At 40.2% G+C, this 18,129-nt stretch overlaps 1 protein-coding gene across 1 annotated transcript; it reads right to left on the reverse strand.

Annotated features, from left to right (window-relative positions):
• Positions 1 to 887: 887 nt before the first annotated feature.
• Positions 888 to 16,286, reverse strand: tnfaip8l3 (tumor necrosis factor, alpha-induced protein 8-like 3). The gene is made up of 2 exons (XM_061277249.1): positions 15,680 to 16,286; positions 888 to 1,833 (listed from the first exon to the last, which is right to left on the reverse strand). The coding sequence occupies exons 1-2, from the start codon at positions 15,723 to 15,725 to the stop codon at positions 1,271 to 1,273; spliced, it is 609 nt and encodes a 202-aa protein (XP_061133233.1). The 5' UTR covers positions 15,726 to 16,286; the 3' UTR covers positions 888 to 1,270.
• Positions 16,287 to 18,129: the final 1,843 nt, after the last annotated feature.

Below are 18,129 nucleotides of genomic sequence, written 5' to 3' on the forward strand. Positions count from 1 at the left end.
TTTTGTCTTTTAACATTTAAGAGCGAAAGGGCGGATGCTGACACGATGTCTGTAGGCCAGAGTACCGCAAGGCATCCTCTGAAGCAGAAATGCTTTATATAGTGATATTTCAAAACGTTAGTCTGCAAAGTCATGTCTCGCGTGCATCTTTGGGAAGCCCACAGGAAACCTGTGACCTCGTGTGCAATTTGTGGTTTATTTTCCCCATTCAATCCAGCCATATAACATATATATTTATATATATGAGTGCCAAGATGTGAGAAGCTATCATTTTCTTGCAATTATTATCAGAAGGAATGACAAGATGACTTTGACAAGAAATCTTTACTAAAAGACAAGTGATACACTCTGGAGAAGTTGGACTTGTCATTGGTTTTATGTACAGATGATTCATGCCAAGTCCATAAGTGTACACGCACACACACACACACACACATACACACATTACTGCAATCTTCCAAATGCAAATACACCTTAATGCATGTTTTTGGGCCATTGGTGCATTTATTTTTGCGCACACAAAAGAATGTACATAAAAAAGCCGCTTAAGGATTTCTTGGATAATTTTCCTATCCAGCTTTAGGTCCATTCACTAGGAAGACAATTCAGCACACTAGTGGAATGTCAAGGGTACGCAAGTCAAAAGCAGAACTAAGAGTGCTAAATAAGTCATTTTGTTCAACTAGATTTGTTGTTTAACTAGGGCAGCCTCGTCGTTCTGCCAGTATTAGTGAGGATAAAAAGTCCACAGGTACATGGACCTCAAGCTGAATATCAAGGATATGAATTACTTGACCAATGATTTTCCATAGAGACCCCCCCCCCCGACACACACACTGCCATTTACTCTTTTTTTCCATCAAATATTTTTCTTAAAGCAACCCCCCCCCCCCCCCCCCCCACACACACACACACCAACCAATCAATTTTATTTGAAAACACATGTTGATTGATTATGGTAGGTTTCATTTTTACTTCTCATTGCATTTTAATGCGCGTGAATTATATGTGGATTTTTTTAGCCCACTGTAAATCATCAAACAGCTTCCCGTGAACACATACATGACGCACATTGTCCAAGTGTAGGCATGGAGAAATACAGTCGCAATGACACAACAGTGAGCCGCATCTGCAGGATGTTACAACTGGGTCCATGGAAAAGGATACAGGAAACAGGAAGTTGACAAAAAGAAAGGAGGAAGTGATGCAAGCAGTGGGAGGGTGAGCAGGAAGTGGTCAGGCGGTGAGATGGTCTGAGACAGGTAAAAGGTTAAAGTGTCCCCTCGGCCAGAAGTTTGTTGATGCCGTTGCAGATCTTCCTCAGAGACAGTCTGTACTCATCTCCGTCCCCGTAGAGCTCGGCCAGGAACTCGCCATGGGCGAAATGGTTGAAAACGTGGTCGATGCGAGCGTGAGAGCGAGCCGTTAGGTGCTGCTCGACCAGCGTGTGAAGCAGGTCCCGGCACTCCAGCAGGAGCTCGGACAGAATATTCCGGTCAAAGGTGTACTCCACCTCGTAGAAGGACACCGCCGTCATGGCCGCCTGGTTCATCTTCTTCTTGAAACGCTCCACCGTGTCCAGCTCGTCGGGGCTGAACTGGTGGTTGCGGTACAGGATGCCGATTTTCAGGGCGATCTTGATGACGTCCTTGATGATCTTGTGGGCCTCCTTCTTGCTCTTGGTGAACTCGCGACTAGTCTTGTAGAGCTCGTCTAGGATTTCGCTGCTGGTGTCGTCCGTCAGCATGTTGGCCACCACCATGGTGGCCATCTTGCTCAGGATCTTCTTCTGGGCCTGCAGAGCCAAGGAGCGCGAGTTGAAGCTCTCGTGTCCTTGAGGAGGGAGAGGGAAGAGTGAGAAATGAGAAGGGTGGGCTAAAAGTTGGTGTGTTTTACAGGCTGGCTGTTGATGCGGATTTCTTGAGCACCGTTATGTCTTGTTTACATTTTGTCATCATCTGTCGCTAAAGTATCAAGCTTATTTGGTAGAAACTGCATATATTTTTCCAAAGCTGGTGAGTCAAAAATACTCAATAAGTGAAAAATTTACTTCAATTCAGAACTCACTGACAGCTCCTGATAGCTTTCTTAAGCAGATATTTACACAAGTGCAGGAATAAGTGGAAGCGTAGTGTGGAGCTGAGCAGATGTACTGGTGCAGAAGTGTGGTGCAAGCACATTCTATAACAGGGCGGTGGCCTTCTTGCAGTTGGCAGCAATGCAGTGGGCTGACTGAGGGAGGAATGATTACTATCTACTGTAGAGAACATCAAACAGCTGCAGACAGATAACAACGCCTCTGCACACTCTCTGTCCGTATGCTTCACAGCTGTGCACTATACTTAACCAAACTTGTCAAGATCAGCAAAGTCTGACATCAAATTTGTGTGCATGTGCATGTGCAGGAATTGTCTAATGAAAGCTTTATTTTATTTGAGGGCGGAGCAGATGTCACATTGTGAGAAAAGCAACAGTTGGTGAAGTGGTAGCATGGTAGAAACATCTTGGTCACAATGGAAGAAGCTGGAGTAATGGCAACACTGTTTGGACAAAAGTATTGGGTCACATGGACAAGCAAGTTGATATATTTAGTTAATCTTATTGATCTCATTGGTCCTATCAGGATTGGAATGAAAACTAATTTGGAGGTCATCTGCAGACAAATTTGCTGTTGACACTTCCAAGAGGAAGCATGTAGAGCATGAAAAGCTTGGGCTTTAATCCTTTGACTAGATCCTTGAGGAATGCTACAGGAAAGATGGACTCTGATTTACGATGGCCAACACCAACCAAAAAAGATGTATTGGATAGAAAATAGGGTGTGAAAATACAAATAAAACTGTTAATCTGTAATGACGTTTTTTTCCAAACTGTGCCCTGGAACTGGAGTAGCATTTTATTGTTGGTCATCATGATGGTACATAGCGAGCTAAGTATTTTGTTCAGTGGCACTTATGAGAAGTTGGAGGAGCACGATCATTTGAACATGTGTCTATGTGTGGGTGCATATACACAAGAGGCTCAGAGCTGTAGCAAAAATGGTGAAAGCCGGTTGGTGGCATTTCGTGAGTTAGTTTAAAGCAAAATGACATTTCATGAACATGTAATTAGCCCAGCATGACATTTAGTAACAAAAAAAAACAAACGACTGTCTGCAATCACTTCAAAATACAGATGATGGCATGTGCCCTCTTTCTGCTCTTTTAAATGGCATCATGGGAGGATGAGTGAGAACTCATAAGAGGCCCAACAGCAGGGAGTGGGGGTCTGTTTGTGGTTGACAAACACACAACAGACACAAAAAGAAACAAATAACAACATGCAGATTGTCATCCACTTGTCATTACAGTTCCACATTGCAGTCAATCCAATTTTATTTTACTGTTTTGCCCCCCTAAATTGGAAGCCCAGGGCCGATGTCCTCATGGCGTTGGCATGCCACTGGCCATGACTTACTATATAGCTTTACGCCCTCCCCCAAAAACTGTTAATAGTTTCATCCCAGCTGCATCAAGTTGTGCTTTGAAATACATTTAGATGTCACAATGTGGATGTCGTGGTATACATTATAGTCAGGATGTAACAGTGTGGTCTTCATTACGCAGATCTGTGTTTCACATCAACAGGCTTTTTATCACTGTCATGTCCTATTGCTTTGAAGCACTTTTTTTCTTTTTTGTTGTGAGCCGCTGATATTCCCAAGCAAACTGGAACAATCCGTGAACGCACGATTGATAAAAGCAACAGCTTTGTAAACATAAAAGAATACGTGCACTGTCAACTTCAAAAATGAATCACTGGTAAGTGAGATATATTAGCAGGAGTTGGAAAAAAAACATTCAAACACATGGAAAAAAAATCTGTATTAAAATAGAAATACAGTAGTTTAAACTAGTACATGAATAGAAAAGTAAATCTCTGTAAGTCTGCTATCACCAACAAGTTATTGGTAAGGTAATTTTAGAGGTAGAGAGCTCATTGTAATATATTTTTAATCGCTTTGTAGAATAAATGAATTTGTAGAATAAATAAACCCTATTTTGACCAAGTGAGGAGTAGAAAGCACAGTTCTGTTTACTAATGTAGGGATTAAAAAAACATCACCATTGCAAAGTTATTTCTGTAAAGCTAATAGGTGCCAATCAACTCAAGACCGTCCAACCGTAGAAGCCACGTGTCCACCAAAGGGGTTACATAATAGTGTTTTGGAAGTTCCTTTTAGACATTAGGATTAGGAAGGTGCCCATGGCTCTGCTGGCATTGGCTGTTGACTAGACAGTCCCTCTTTGTCCCGCCTGATGTTTTTGGAGTGCTGAGTAAACACTTTCTGCTGCATTACATCAAAATATACATACAGTGTGGAACATGGAGAGCAGCCAAAGCTGCCCTGCAAAAAAAAATCTATGGCACCATCTCCAGAGTACATCTGGATTTAGTTATTAACTTTTAGTCTGGCAAATATTAGTTTTCGGAAATACATGTACAGGAAGGTCTAAAACCACTTAATCAACAGTGAAGAATTTAACATCGTATTTCTTGGATTTTATGGCGTGATGCGACAGATGTGTGGAATGTGACCAAAATGAATGTCATATCAGAAGCGACCGCAGATGGGAAACATTGTGCCAATATTTTGTGGGAATTACATATTTCAATTGTTTAAACCGTAAAGAAACCACAGACTATGATGCTAAACACTGACACTTACATTATCCTTAACAATAAATGGCTCACAGAAATGCAGCAGAAGTGCACATGTACTTTCCATGCACATGCGCTAAAGACTCTGCAAGTTTTACTAACAACCCAAGCTAAATTTAGCCCTTCTGTGACATACAAAAATGTTAGTCTCTTAATGGAGTCGTATCACTCCCACATACTTTCTTGACCCCGATTATAATTATGATGTCGAGAACAAAAACGCGAATGAACGAATTTTCCAGTGAATACCAAAATTTAAGCAAATATAATAATAATAATAATGACCCACTACATTGAATTAAATTATTTTAGGGAGCAAAAAATGGCTAAATGAATTCTCCAAATATTTAAGGACTTTCCTACAGTCATGCAACACGTCAGAATGATTTTTCTGTGATTCTCCACAAACCTCACCCCCCCCAAAATCCTGTCTGGATCAGATATCACCCACTCACATGCACGCACATACACGTACATGCGTGTGTTGCTCATAACAACACGCAGATGTTCAGCATCCGATGACACCAGGTGACACGCCGCAGGTGCATGTGTTGTTTTGCTGCAGGGCACAAAAAAGCGTAGCGACCATGACCACGTGCGTGCGTGTGTGTCGTGCACACACAACAGCACGCGATCTATTTGCCTCAGCATGAGGACCTTTTTGTCCCGCCTGTAAATGTTATTAGTACAAACAGGAAAAGAGCTGAGATGCTAAAGGGTAGGGGTGTTGTCGGCAAGTGATGACAGCAGCATCTTGAAAATATTATATATATATATAAGTCTGCTCTCATTTTTCTCTTACATGTCAGTTTTTCATAATAATAATTCAGTAAAATATAATCAGCTTTAGTGATATTTATATATGAAGGGTTAGGTTCAGCAACAGGTTAAATTTAGTGGTGCATTCCAGTTCTTTTAAGTGAACTGAATCTTTAGAATCAGTTCACTCAAAAGATTCATTCAAACGAATCGTTCAACGTATTGTCCCCCCCACATACACACTGAGACTCACTTGAGAACTGGAATGCACATCACTAGTACAAAAGAGTGCAGACGGCCAAGGGTTGCCATGTCAAAATAGCCGACTGGTTAGTGACACAGGCTCTTTCTCGGAAAGAACTTGGTTTGGTCCCAGGTGTGAGCATATACTTACCTGTACTTTTAGAATTTGGAAACTCGCTTTGTATTCGCACGCAAATGCAAATCTGTGTCGTCACTCGGACACTTTATTAGGTACACTGACATTTTCGGTTGTTCCTAATAGGTCACTTCATTAGGAAAAAATCATGGTCAAAGCTTCACGGAAAGTGAGGAGTGCCACGGTATTTGAAGGTAAAACATTATTCAGACTCTAATGACGTATATTTGTGAAGTGTCTCACTGTGGCTCTCAGACTACTACCATTCGGCGGTGGTTGGAGTTGAGTTTATCTTTGTAAAGACCAAATAGTTGACACAGCTCTCGCATTGAAGCTAATGTAATTTAGTTGGCCTAATGCTACTGCATGTGATTGAAGACAGATTCATTCCTGGGAATGTGTCAGTTTATGTCTGCTCGCACCGTGGGGAGAAAATGTCTTGATATGCTCCCAGTTGATAAGTGTGTCATCCCCAGGGACAAAAACAACCACACCAACCTTGCATCAATACAAACAAAATGTCAGAGGAAATTCACTTCAATGGAGCAAGCCTGACAGTTTGCCTTTCATGCTTTTTTTTTTTTTCTGGCCTTATCTTTGCGATCATTTTTTGACACATTTCTCTAGGCTGCAACTGGAAAATAACATTTTAATGACCTTCTTGGTTAATGAGCCTTCACGGACAGAGCACATCTGACTATGGTTCACCACAGCTTGACTGATGAAATTGAAGTAATTTTTACTAAATGCAGAAGTGAGGATTTCTTTTTTTTTTGCCATTCAAAGTCTCTCCTCCTCTCAGTCTGTCCTGCAAAGATTCCATCTGCCTATTTTTAAATGCCACTGTCATAATGACTCAAACACACCAGCTCTGCATGCCACGTGTAAATATGAAGAAGAAAAAAGTAGGCAATTGAGAAAGATATGGTCACCACACAGAGGGTCATAAGTAAGATGTCTTGTTCGTGGTCACGCCATGTTAAATCTTTCCCAAGGCGTTCTGGTCTGAAGGAGGTCACTCACCTCACCATTAACGACTATTCTAGATGTAGCAGGGCAATCAGAGCTGCAGGGTTAATGAATAATTCCCTTTTAATCCTTCTAATGGATTTCATCAGCATGAGTTGAAAGTCCTTTTTCATTTTAGTGGGTTTGCATTACTTACTGTGACTGAAAGTGGAACGTGCACAAACGGCTGCGAAAGGAGATGGTGTACATTTTCGTGGATTGCTGAGGAAAAATTTAACAAGACAAATGAATGTTGGGCTTTGCGATAACACTTTCTGACTTTTTTTTTTTATGGATGTGGCTCAGCTCAAACAGCCAACAGATAATGTACACTTAATATTTTTTTCTTTATTGTCTGAGCTATGCCTGGGACCTCCAGCGTGTAAAAATGTTGTTTCATTATGGCTCGTGCATTAATAAAGGACTACCTTATCTTTTACATTCCATTTTGTAGCCATACGTACCTTGAGGCTGTAGAACCTTTGATTTGCCTCTATTTACGTACATACACAGTTTTTGATTTATAGTACAGTAAAAGTACCCTTTAGGCTTATTTGATGCTTCGTCCCTCATTTGCGTGTCTCCCTTGTAATGACTATCTCCCTGCAGAGTTGAGGTCAAAACAGGAAGTGGCAAGAGATGCGACTGAGTGATACACTGTTTGCTTGATTGCTTGTCACGAGGAAAGTGGAAGAAAGTGACATTGGCGACCTCCACCTCGGCTCCCATCATCACTTTGGCTATCCCTACGAAGGACCACAACTAATCCGGTCCTCTGAGGATAACAAGTGTTACTCAAGACATCCTCTCTGATCAGATGGCAGACCTTGTGGGATCGCTGTCCTTTGACCTCTATCTGCTTGAACATTAATGCTCCAACCAGCTGCGGACTGCTATTGTTTAGTTTGCTCAGAGCCAGTCGCACTCAGCCAGTTGGTCGGGCATGGGAACTGGCTGCCGGCTTTTTCTCCTTCCTTCCCTCTACTGTGGGAGCTTTTCTCTACCACTTTGCTCTGCCAAAGCCACATCCCTAGCACATAGCAATACATGGCGTTGATATACAGGAAACGGTTTGCATATAAACAGTAAAAGTGGATTGTTTGGCATGCTAAAAAATACAGTCAAAACCCTCACTAAAGGGCAGATTTTTATTCGAGCATTCGTTTATTTATTTTGTCTTATTTGGTTGAACGTTATGGTGTCTAAATGCACAGTAATGAATTATCTTTTTTTATTATGCTCTTTGCATGTGTTGCTTTTACATGTGTGATGCTGTTTGAAGGTTTTTCATGACAAGAACATTTAATTGTTACTTTTGCTAATCTAGCAATTTGCATGATATGGTCGCATTGCGCTTGCAGACTAACTAGACAATCTGGTGTTTGAAGTATACAATGCTTGATTTGATTTTGTTGTGTGCTGTTTGTATGTATTGATGTTTCATGTTTGTTAAAGCAGCAGGTCTTAATTTACCGTAACATCTATGCTAATTTCTGTTAGACCATCAATGGGTGTTGATGAAATAAAATCCCATTTTGCCTCACGCACCTAATCAGGAGATATTGAGGGCCCAAAGGGGTTCATGCATCTCCCAGATTTTGTGATAATTAAACAAAATGAAGATTTAGACAGAAAGGGGCTGAGTTTTTCTTCTCTCAATTGTATTGTTAGAGAAGCCAACATCATCAAGCGACATTAAATTTCGATGTGCTTGCGTGTTTTAAAGGCTTTGTCATTGTTTTTATTCAACACAATATCTAATATTGGTGCTCTTTCTTAAATTTCTCAGAAGAAATCAAAGCTTTCTGGAGAGAAAAAAAGAGAACATTTTGTGTGAAGTCATAAATACAACATGAACTGTACATTTTCATTCACTCAAGGAGGGAAAAAAAAAAAGGTGTGTGCGTGTGTGTGTGTGCATATGTGGAGGAGGGGTGAACATTTGCGGATGTGGAAAAACAAAAATCTGCAGTTATGTCACATAATCTGAGAACAAGTGACAAAGATATACGAATCTGGAGGAGGTGGGTAGAGGGTGGTAGAAGAAAAATGACTCTGTAACACCTGTCAGAGTGCCTTTGCATCAGATCTACTTTCCCACTCACTCGAAACATCTCTTCTCCTCTAGCATCATTGCCTCTGCCTCTTTTACTTTGCCAGTCTCCTCCTCTCTGACTGAATTTCACTGAGCTGAACGTCAAGGAAGTAAATGTTTTCCGGCCCTGGTTGAGTAGCTCCTGTCATTGGCCCTCGCCAAGTCTCAGCATGGCATAGCATTGCTTCCAAAGAGACCCACACGGCAGTGCAAAGGCTTCAACTCAACACACACTACTCACAGGCACAATCATCCAGGCAATGCCAACCTTCCCCATTACGCTGGCCCCCTGCCTTGTTTACTAGTTAACCCATTTGGACTCAGTGTATGTCCGAGTGGGCCTGTGGGAAGCTCCAAAAGGACCAAGATGAAAATGCAAAGACTACTGGTTCGTTCTTAGACATGGAAAAATATTTAAAAAATAAAACAAATTCTGCATTTGACTTTACTAATACCTTTTTGGGTCACTAATTTGACTCTGCAATCATGTCATAAACACCAACTAAGTGGAAAAAAAGTTCAAATGTAGCCACGGTGGTACCTTGTCTTCAGAATGCCTCGACACTCGCAAGGCGCATGGAGAATGAAAAGCCAACTGCAGTTGAAATCAGAGCTTTGGAGTTTTCTCATTAGGCCACGCCTCTTAAAGGCACACATCATCACTTAAATACTAAAATGTGCTCTTTATAAAACCAGCTCATTGCTTAAAATCGTAATAGTGTTGTTTTTTGCTGGGAATAAAGAAGACATACCTGTGATTATATTGTCTGTCTTTATGTTTTGATGGACCGTTTGTTTTCAATTAGTTATGTATGCAGTATGTATGTATTAGATCTATGTATCTGATGTTATGCTGTCACTTTTTGGCTTCTACATTACAATTAGTAACCGCCGTCAGACACATCTGTTCTGCTCGCTTGTTAAATCAGTGAAGTTGTATTTCTCTATTCAACAGCCATAAGGAAATAACCTGAGTTGTTATGGAACGATAAAGATAGCGGTGGTGCATAGTCAGCAGAACAAGGATTGTTTAGCATCAGGAGAACTCATCAAATGGTGTGTGGGTACCTGCTTCACTGGAACAAAATGACATCACATTCCAAAAAGAAAATATGAACAGAATATAATTCAGAACTGAACCTTATTTGTGGTGGAAAAAATGATTCAAACATTGCTCACATCAATAACCACCGTCAAGGGAGATCTTGCTAGCCCTCATCTTATAGTTTTTATTTTCGGCTCGCTTTTTGTGCCGTATTCCTTCAATTATTGCAAAAGAAGGATCACCCACAACAAGGGATGTTAAGACAGAGAAAATATTTTTATGGAAAACAATGGGGGAAGAAAGGCCAGAGGAGTTTGGGTATCAACTTTCCATGTCACCTCAATTAAAAAGTTGCTCCTGCTTTGATTGTCATGATTAAATTGGATATGTGTTTCACTTTGGCCTTGAGGGCCTGATGGTGTTGAGTGTAAAGCCCAAGCGGTGCTCTCCTCATGGCTATGGGCCCGGGCACCACCGCTAACTAATGACAAGGAAATAACTGTGGTTCACATCCTCTCACAAACACACATTTGAAGAGTTGTCTCAGCCTCGGAGGGAATACATTTCTCCTGGAAAACTAACCCTCAATACTGACAGCGTAAATCCAACCCCTCCACATGTGTTCACTTTAATCCAAGACTATAAGGAAAAAACTGTCACATTTGAGCCTCCCTTTCCTTATTCCCCTTAAAATGTAAACCACAAATATTACTGGTTTGCCTTGTGCTTCCCACAATCTTTATTGGATAGCAAGAGGAGAAATGATCTGTAATTTAGAAAGGAACACTTTACAATGAAGCAATTGCATAATGGGTTAATAATCACATAATAAACAATTCCCAAAAATGTGTGTGATCATTATTTGGCAAGTTCAGCTACTAAATGCCTCAATTTACTTGCTAACTGAATATGTTTCTTACTGCGTTGGTGAAATTTGTAAGCTAAGCTAAACTTGTGAGCTTTCACTGAAGTGTAATGAGGGGCTTCTATTTATAATTTAGAAAGTGGTAAGGCTAGGCAGTGAATCAAATTCATCTTTGTCACGACGTTGTCGTTATGGTTTCCCTCAGAGGGCCATTGCAACGGTGAAGCCATATAAATCATAATATCACGTACAGCAAAATGATGGATAAATATTTTTGAAATGTGAAACAACTATTTTCTTATTAATTTTAAAAAGGGAGACTGGTAACAGCAGAAATGATAAATGTCTTAAATGTATTATGTGACAACTTACAATTTTAGTATTTTCTCAATGAACATGACGGCCCCCTTGGCAAACCCTCTCGATGTTATCTTCAGACTCATTTTTTATTATTATGCTCGCTTGTATTTTACAGTAAACTTTAACTTCTAGTGGCAGGAGGAGCATGAAGTATTTTTTTTAAAGGTAAAGAATTGGGGGGAAATCATTTTCTTTCTAATGTACCTTGTTTGTGTCATTGCTAATGGTAACACAAAACAAGAGGTTCCTCTGAATTCTCAGGGATGTGAAAATGATTTCAAATTAAAATATTTAAGGTTACAAGAGTTCATATTCTTTCCTTTGGTTAAACATCCACAGGATATAAACAAACACAATTCATGAACTTATGGGTGAAATGTGCTTCATCTTGGTTGTTATTGTTGTTGCTGAACACTGGGAATAATAACATTATATGAGGTAATGATTCCAAGGTAATGTCTCCATATTTCCCTACTCACACTTCATAACAATGAGAACAATTGGTTCTGCTGTGCCAGAGTTAGGTGTGAGTAGGAAAAAAATCTGGCGTTGCCTTCCATGCCACCTCCTTTGTTATATTTGTTATTCACCACAATCATGATCGACTTTGAGTCTCCCAGTCCAAAACCAGAACTGGCTGGACATCGTTCCAATAGTCACATACACAAATTTGCTTTGTGTCGCCAATCAAACCACAGATCTCTGTGAGGCCCTGTCAAAATATGTCTGTGGTTCAAGTCCATGTTGTAGAGACCAAATTCCTCTCTGAATGGCCCATTGAATATTGTGAAACATGTCACATGATGCATAAAACACCTGGAAGTCTTAAGGTTGCTCTTTGCAACGACAGGGTGGAAAAAGAGATCTCCTGAGTTGCCTTTTCCACTTTCAGCTTTTTTTTTTTTACAGTTTGTGTTAGAATTTTCCAGGATCAGCTCGTGGAGTTTGGGTGTGTGTCGTGTGCAGGGGTGCAATGAGCACTCCCCATCTGCAGATTAGATTAAAGCACTGGGGGATGCATGCAAACCCAGCACACTGTATTTTATGGAAAAGCTTTTGAGCATTTTAGTCCTTCAACTTGATATCCAGCGTCAGTATGCCCTTTGTCCTCACCAGTAAGACAATTTAGCTCAGTAGTAAAATGATTAAGGCACTCTGCCTTAAGTGCCTTACAATTGCGTTGTCATCAAACAAGTTTAGGTTTGTTTATAATACAACCCAAAAGAAACAGACCTCATGCTGGCATACACTACAAAACAAGACACGACGCAATGCGACACGACACTTAACTATACTACACTACACCACACCACACTACAATACAACACCAAACTGTTCTCGAACAAGTCTCAGTTCAAATGCAATGTCGAAGTCGACAAAAATGCGTGGAAATAACATCAGCAGATGGTAGATTGATTTCTGGTTGAATGATTCATCGGGATTATGTTGCTAAAATAGGCTGTGAGCTGACTCACAGTTCACCAGTATAATGGCAAAGTCTCGAAAATAATCATTTTCACCACCAAGGAAGAATATTGTGAGGAAAAGTGTAACAGGTGGTTAGAAAATTACGCACTGAGTTAGTGTAGTAACAATACACGCATGTTAGATTTATACCTGCAGTATACATTACTGTAGAAAATACAGATAAATTAAATTACATAATGTGACAACATTATAGTTTCTCCTTAGAGGGGTAAGTCAACCTCAATTTTTACTTTGTAATATGTTCTGTGCAGCCCATGTTTCTCTTGCTTATGGCTTGAATCAACATAGCACTCTTAAACGGGCTGTTTGAGCAGATTGGTTTGTGATGTCACTAATTCAGCCTTTTTTAGTTTGTGACATCACTGACTTCACCCTCATCATTTCCAGAGGATGGCTGTTGTCGTTGTTGCACAGCCCATTTCAGGGCTACTTTAAGATATAAACTGACCGGGTTAACCATCAGACTGTTTTTTTGATGATTGCTGGTCCCAGGGTGAAATCTGTCTGGCTCTAGGGGCGACGCCAGCATGTTTGTCAATAAATGCTTCATGATATTGGTATTCTATCAGCAACTCATTCACAAAAAAGTTTTGTCCACAATGGCCTGAAATGGAAAAGCCTCACGAAAGTTAATTATTATTATTTTTTTTTTTACCACTGACAGTCATGAAGTTAATTGTACTCTTGTATGGCAATAAAATGTAAAATGTCAAATATTAACCTTCCCAATCTTGTGCCAAAAGAGACTGAGTTTTCTACTGACAGTAAGTGATACTCTGCTTTTGTTTTTGCAACAGGCTGTGTGACCTGCTTAGATCAAACATCTTCGCTGGTGCATGTTAGAGGTCATTGAAAAGAACCCGGAGACAAGTTTCATGATTAAATATGATTACTAACAACAATCATAAATTGCTCAAGCCAGAAAGGCCACCTGAAATAAAACACATCAATATTTACTCTTTTGACACTTTGCTCCAGCATATTCAATAGGCGCTATATTTAGTACACATCTCTCATCTGAATAAAAATACTCGTTTTTGTATTTCCATAGTAGTTCATCTTGACTTCATTAAAACTCACAATGCAAGAATGTTGACCTTTATGAGGCACTCATGCTACTTTTTCTTTCCCTTGACAGTAGACGGAATGGTAAAAAAATGTGGAACAGCCACAAAGTAGGATACATTTAAGTATGAGTCAGACTATTGGTTCAAGACATTTCATTTTCCTTCGCTCTCACAACACAGGCCAGACAGGAAAGTCCGCTAGACTTTAATTTATCTGCTTTCCCAAAGAGTTTTACAGTTTTGGACAAAACAGAAAATAAAATAGATAGTCTCAGACCCTGGCTGCATATGAAAGTGGGGTTTCAAACCTGGACGTTGCCATGCCACATTTATGTTGCCACCTGGCTCACATCTCAGTGTTCCGCTACCTTCGCCAGGGGATCAAAAGACAGACAGACAATGTGCCAGATGGACAAACAGATGGTGGAGTTCAACATAGCATAATCAACATACAAAGTTGGGAAAAAAAGAATCTGGGGTAACATTAATGAAACAGTTAAAAAGAATTCCAGACAGCAATTCTACGGTTCCTGGAGATGATCAACTTGTGAAACCACAACAATTCTTCGCTAGGGAAAGCCATTTGAGCATTTATTGAAACTGTTGGCGAACGTCTGCAACCTTGAACACTCGTGTAAAACGAATCAAGTATTTATGCTAGACGCATCAGAGAGAAGCATTCAGGGATGCTGCACCCTCCCTTGCTCCAGTCTGATGCGTTGATGACCAAACACGTGTTGGAGCTTGCCAGTAACTGGTGGCGACTGAGCCGCCTTTCACTAGCAGCCGCACTCTCTGTCAGTCGTCAGTTATCATTAACTCGTAGCAGCATGGACAGATCCACACACCAACCGCAAATATTTTTTGGGGAGCTGATGTAATGACAAATGGCACCCAATCGACAACAATAAAACAAACCCAAATAATATAAAAAAAACCCATCATTTAATTATCATGTATAAAGTAGGATGGATGTATTCCATGTTCAGATATACAAATAGTCTTTTTCCAAGGCCGGTACTGATTATTAGTGATCAAGGAGGCTGGTAATCGATAATTGGAGCTGAGATATATGTACTGGTGTCAGGATTTAAAAAATACAAACTCCATCTCTTAATCTTGTCGAAATGTCTTTAAAGCATGTTTATTCAATACAATTTCAGATTTTTTTTTAAATCTCACTCAAATTTATTTCGTCCCAAGGATTATCAGCATGTCTCAAAAGGTTAAAATGAAAAAAAATAGATGACCCCCCAATAGGTTTAGACAGTAAATAAAGTTTTCCAAATTTCAAAATGACTGAAATTTAAAATGTTCACTCATCTATTTTTATTCATTAATTACCGCTAATAATAAATTTAGAGTACACATTAGAGTTACTTCTAATGTTAAATGGAAAGCACCCATTCTAATATAAAATCCATTAAAGTGATTTCTAATACTCTATTAAATCAAGCGTACCCATTTGTTACTGCTAATGTTGATGTAGAATCAGAATGAATTAGAGTTACTTCTAATATTATATTTCAAAATTGCTGTTAGATTTATTATGTCAAGAGTACCCATTGGAGTTACTACCTAAGTTAAATCTACAGTACTCAACAGAGTACATTCACTACTAAATCTAGAATCCTCATGTGTTACGTACGTCTAATATTAAATCTAGAACACTTATTAGTTAGGTAAATTTTAAAATCTTTAATACCCTTTACAGTAACTTTTAATTAATGTCTAACATCTGAATAGTAATTCTTACCCAGAGTGTGAGTGTAAGATTTGAAACAAGTGAACATCTGTAATACATGAAATGACTTACCTCCAGAATAGTATGTGCAATACAAGACATGAAATGTAATGAAGAGTATAACCTGTTGAGTTCCATTATGAAGTGAAATGAAGGCGAGTTGCGTACCTGGCAAGAAGTCCCCATCACTCTGATCTCCAGAGTCAGAGTCCATGTTCTGCTGCAGGACGCAAGGAGATTGCAGAATTTCGGATTCCTCTTCTGCCGCACTCTCTTCTCTCCCCCTCTCCTCTTCTGATTTCTTCTCTTCACGCAAAAAAAAAAGGGGAAAAAAAAGGAAACCACAATTTATTTTCTTCCCGCTGAGCTTCCCTTCTCCACCCAGTCCTTGGATCACTGCAGCAGTGGGAGGAATGCTATAGGGATCATTTGCTGAGCTGTCCTTTCCTTTCTTTTTTTCCCTCTACTTGTGCTCCCTTCTCCGGACTCCTTTACTTTCCTCCTTTCTTCTCCTTCTCATCTACTTTTCTGATGCCTCCTCCCCTCCCACCGCCTTGGTCCGCCCCTTCTTTTTCTCGTCCCTCCTGTTCCTCCTCCTCCTCTCATCCGGTGCTGTCCACTCCAACTCTTTCTCGACCTCTTTCTGTATGCAGCCTGTTCCTCCCTCTCTCTTTCTCTCTTTCTCTCTTCCTCCTCTCTCTCTCTGGGCGAGAGTGCTGGCTGTGTTTTTAGCAGAGCAGTGGGAGAGACTCATTCAAGGCAATTTAAAATTCATCCCAGCAGTATGAATCCCATGACCTCTTGTTACTGGCTCTCATAAAATGAGCCCCAAACTATCCATGGTGGTCACATGACACAAGGTCAGTTGCTGTTTAACCATAGGCAGTAAATGCTCCTTGCACATGATCTCCAGGTCCAATCTAGGCCACTTTGGGGTTGTAAATAAACTACAAGCAGTGTTATGGAAACATGGAGTTGGTCAGGGAACCGAAACTGATCTATTTATCGTGGCTGTTTTTAATGTTGGCCCTAATGGTGTTGTAAACACTACTTTGTGGTTGAGTGTCCTTGAATGAACTATTACCGTTTTTTTCCGTGTATAGTGCGCCCCCATGTATAGTACGCACCCCTAACAATGGCATGCTGATGCTGGAAAAAAGCTTGTACCCATGTATAATACGCACCCAATTTTTATGAATTTTTTTTTATTTTTTTTTATTTTTTTTTAAGTCCCAAAGATCGTCACACACGCAGGGAGGCAATGGGTCCCATTTTTAAAGTCTTTGGTATGGTCTTAACTAGGCTGGATGTCATTTTTTTTGTTGGCGTTGATTTCTCCGACTGCCCCTAAACGCACCACCGCGCTCCGTGCGCACACGGCGGCTCTGTATGGGAGAGACGTTGAAGAGGAATAAAAACACCCTTGGAAACCAAAACTTGCCCCTCGTCGTGACTCGGAGCCGCAACAAATGTTTCGGATTTGTGTAGGGTACATTGTGACAGACGGCAAACTAGCAGGTGATCGAGCGAGCGTCTGATACAAGAGCATTGCGGTCGTATGGAGCGTGTTTGAAATGAACAGCAGAGACGAAAGGAACAAGGCAAAGTGTTGTGAAATAAAATATTACCTGTAATACGCATTTTGTTATTTGCTGATTGAAACTGCTAATTAAACTGTGAATTGAAACTAATAGGTGGAGAACTGAACTCTCGCTCTTTATATAGCTGACGTGTCTTGCGCAACCGTTCTGCGCATCTGTAATGGCGGCCTCCGTATGACGTCCGGTCCGCGATGGAGATTAAAAAACAAACAATATTTGACAATAACACACCATCGAGGATTGCACCATCGCATCAAACGATGTGTCGTCAATTATGAATTTTACTAAGTGTGTTGGGCAGGATGGCTGAATGCGATGCGCGATTGACAACAAACAAGAAGAAAGGTGAGTTTTATTTCGGGGGAGATTTGTCATGTCTCGTCCCCAGTTTTGCTATGTGTCTAGGTTGCCATAGTTTCTGTTCGTGTCACCCCGCTCTTCCTGTGTCACCTCAATCGATGTAACGTGTTTTGTATTTAAGTCCTGTCTGCCCCTCGCTCACCGTTGGATCATTGCATGTGTTACTGTCATTCTGTTCCTGTCTTTGGTAATGTCACCCTGTCTTTTTGTTCCACGACTTTGTCGGTCAGTCCTGTTGTTGGTTTTGTTGTACCATGACTTTATTTAAAAAAAAAAAAAAAAAATTAAAAAAAAAAAAAAAAATTGTTTTTTTCTTTGTACCCATGTATAATACGCACCCCAGATTTTAGGACAATAAATTAGTAAAATATTGCGCACTATACACGGAAAAAAACGGTAATGATCATTTCCCCCCTGAAATGTGTTTACGCAAACATTTGTGCTTTGTACTTTCCCCATTTTCTTTTCTTAGCATGGCAAAAATAATTAACCGTTTTTTTATCTCGCATTATCTCATTATGGCTTGTTTCATTAAAAACAGCAGGTAAATAGATCAACAGTGTCTGGAAATTTCAAACAGATTGTTGGGAAGATTGTTGGAACCCTTCCATTAATGAGTGGGAAAAAAAACTCACTGGAATAACTTGAATTTGACGA

Source organism: Syngnathus typhle, linkage group LG4 (assembly GCF_033458585.1).
Source record: "Syngnathus typhle isolate RoL2023-S1 ecotype Sweden linkage group LG4, RoL_Styp_1.0, whole genome shotgun sequence".
Classification (NCBI taxonomy): Eukaryota; Metazoa; Chordata; class Actinopteri; order Syngnathiformes; family Syngnathidae; genus Syngnathus; species Syngnathus typhle.

Bases quoted from the DNA above. Each gene is read 5' to 3' on its own strand.
- tnfaip8l3 (XM_061277249.1), bottom strand. From the start codon at position 15,725: ATGGACTCTGACTCTGGAGATCAGAGTGATGGGGACTTCTTGCCAG. The intron at 1,834-15,679 runs GTACGCAACTCG...TCCCTCCTCAAG, and splicing joins TGATGGGGACTTCTTGCCAG to GACACGAGAGCTTCAACTCG.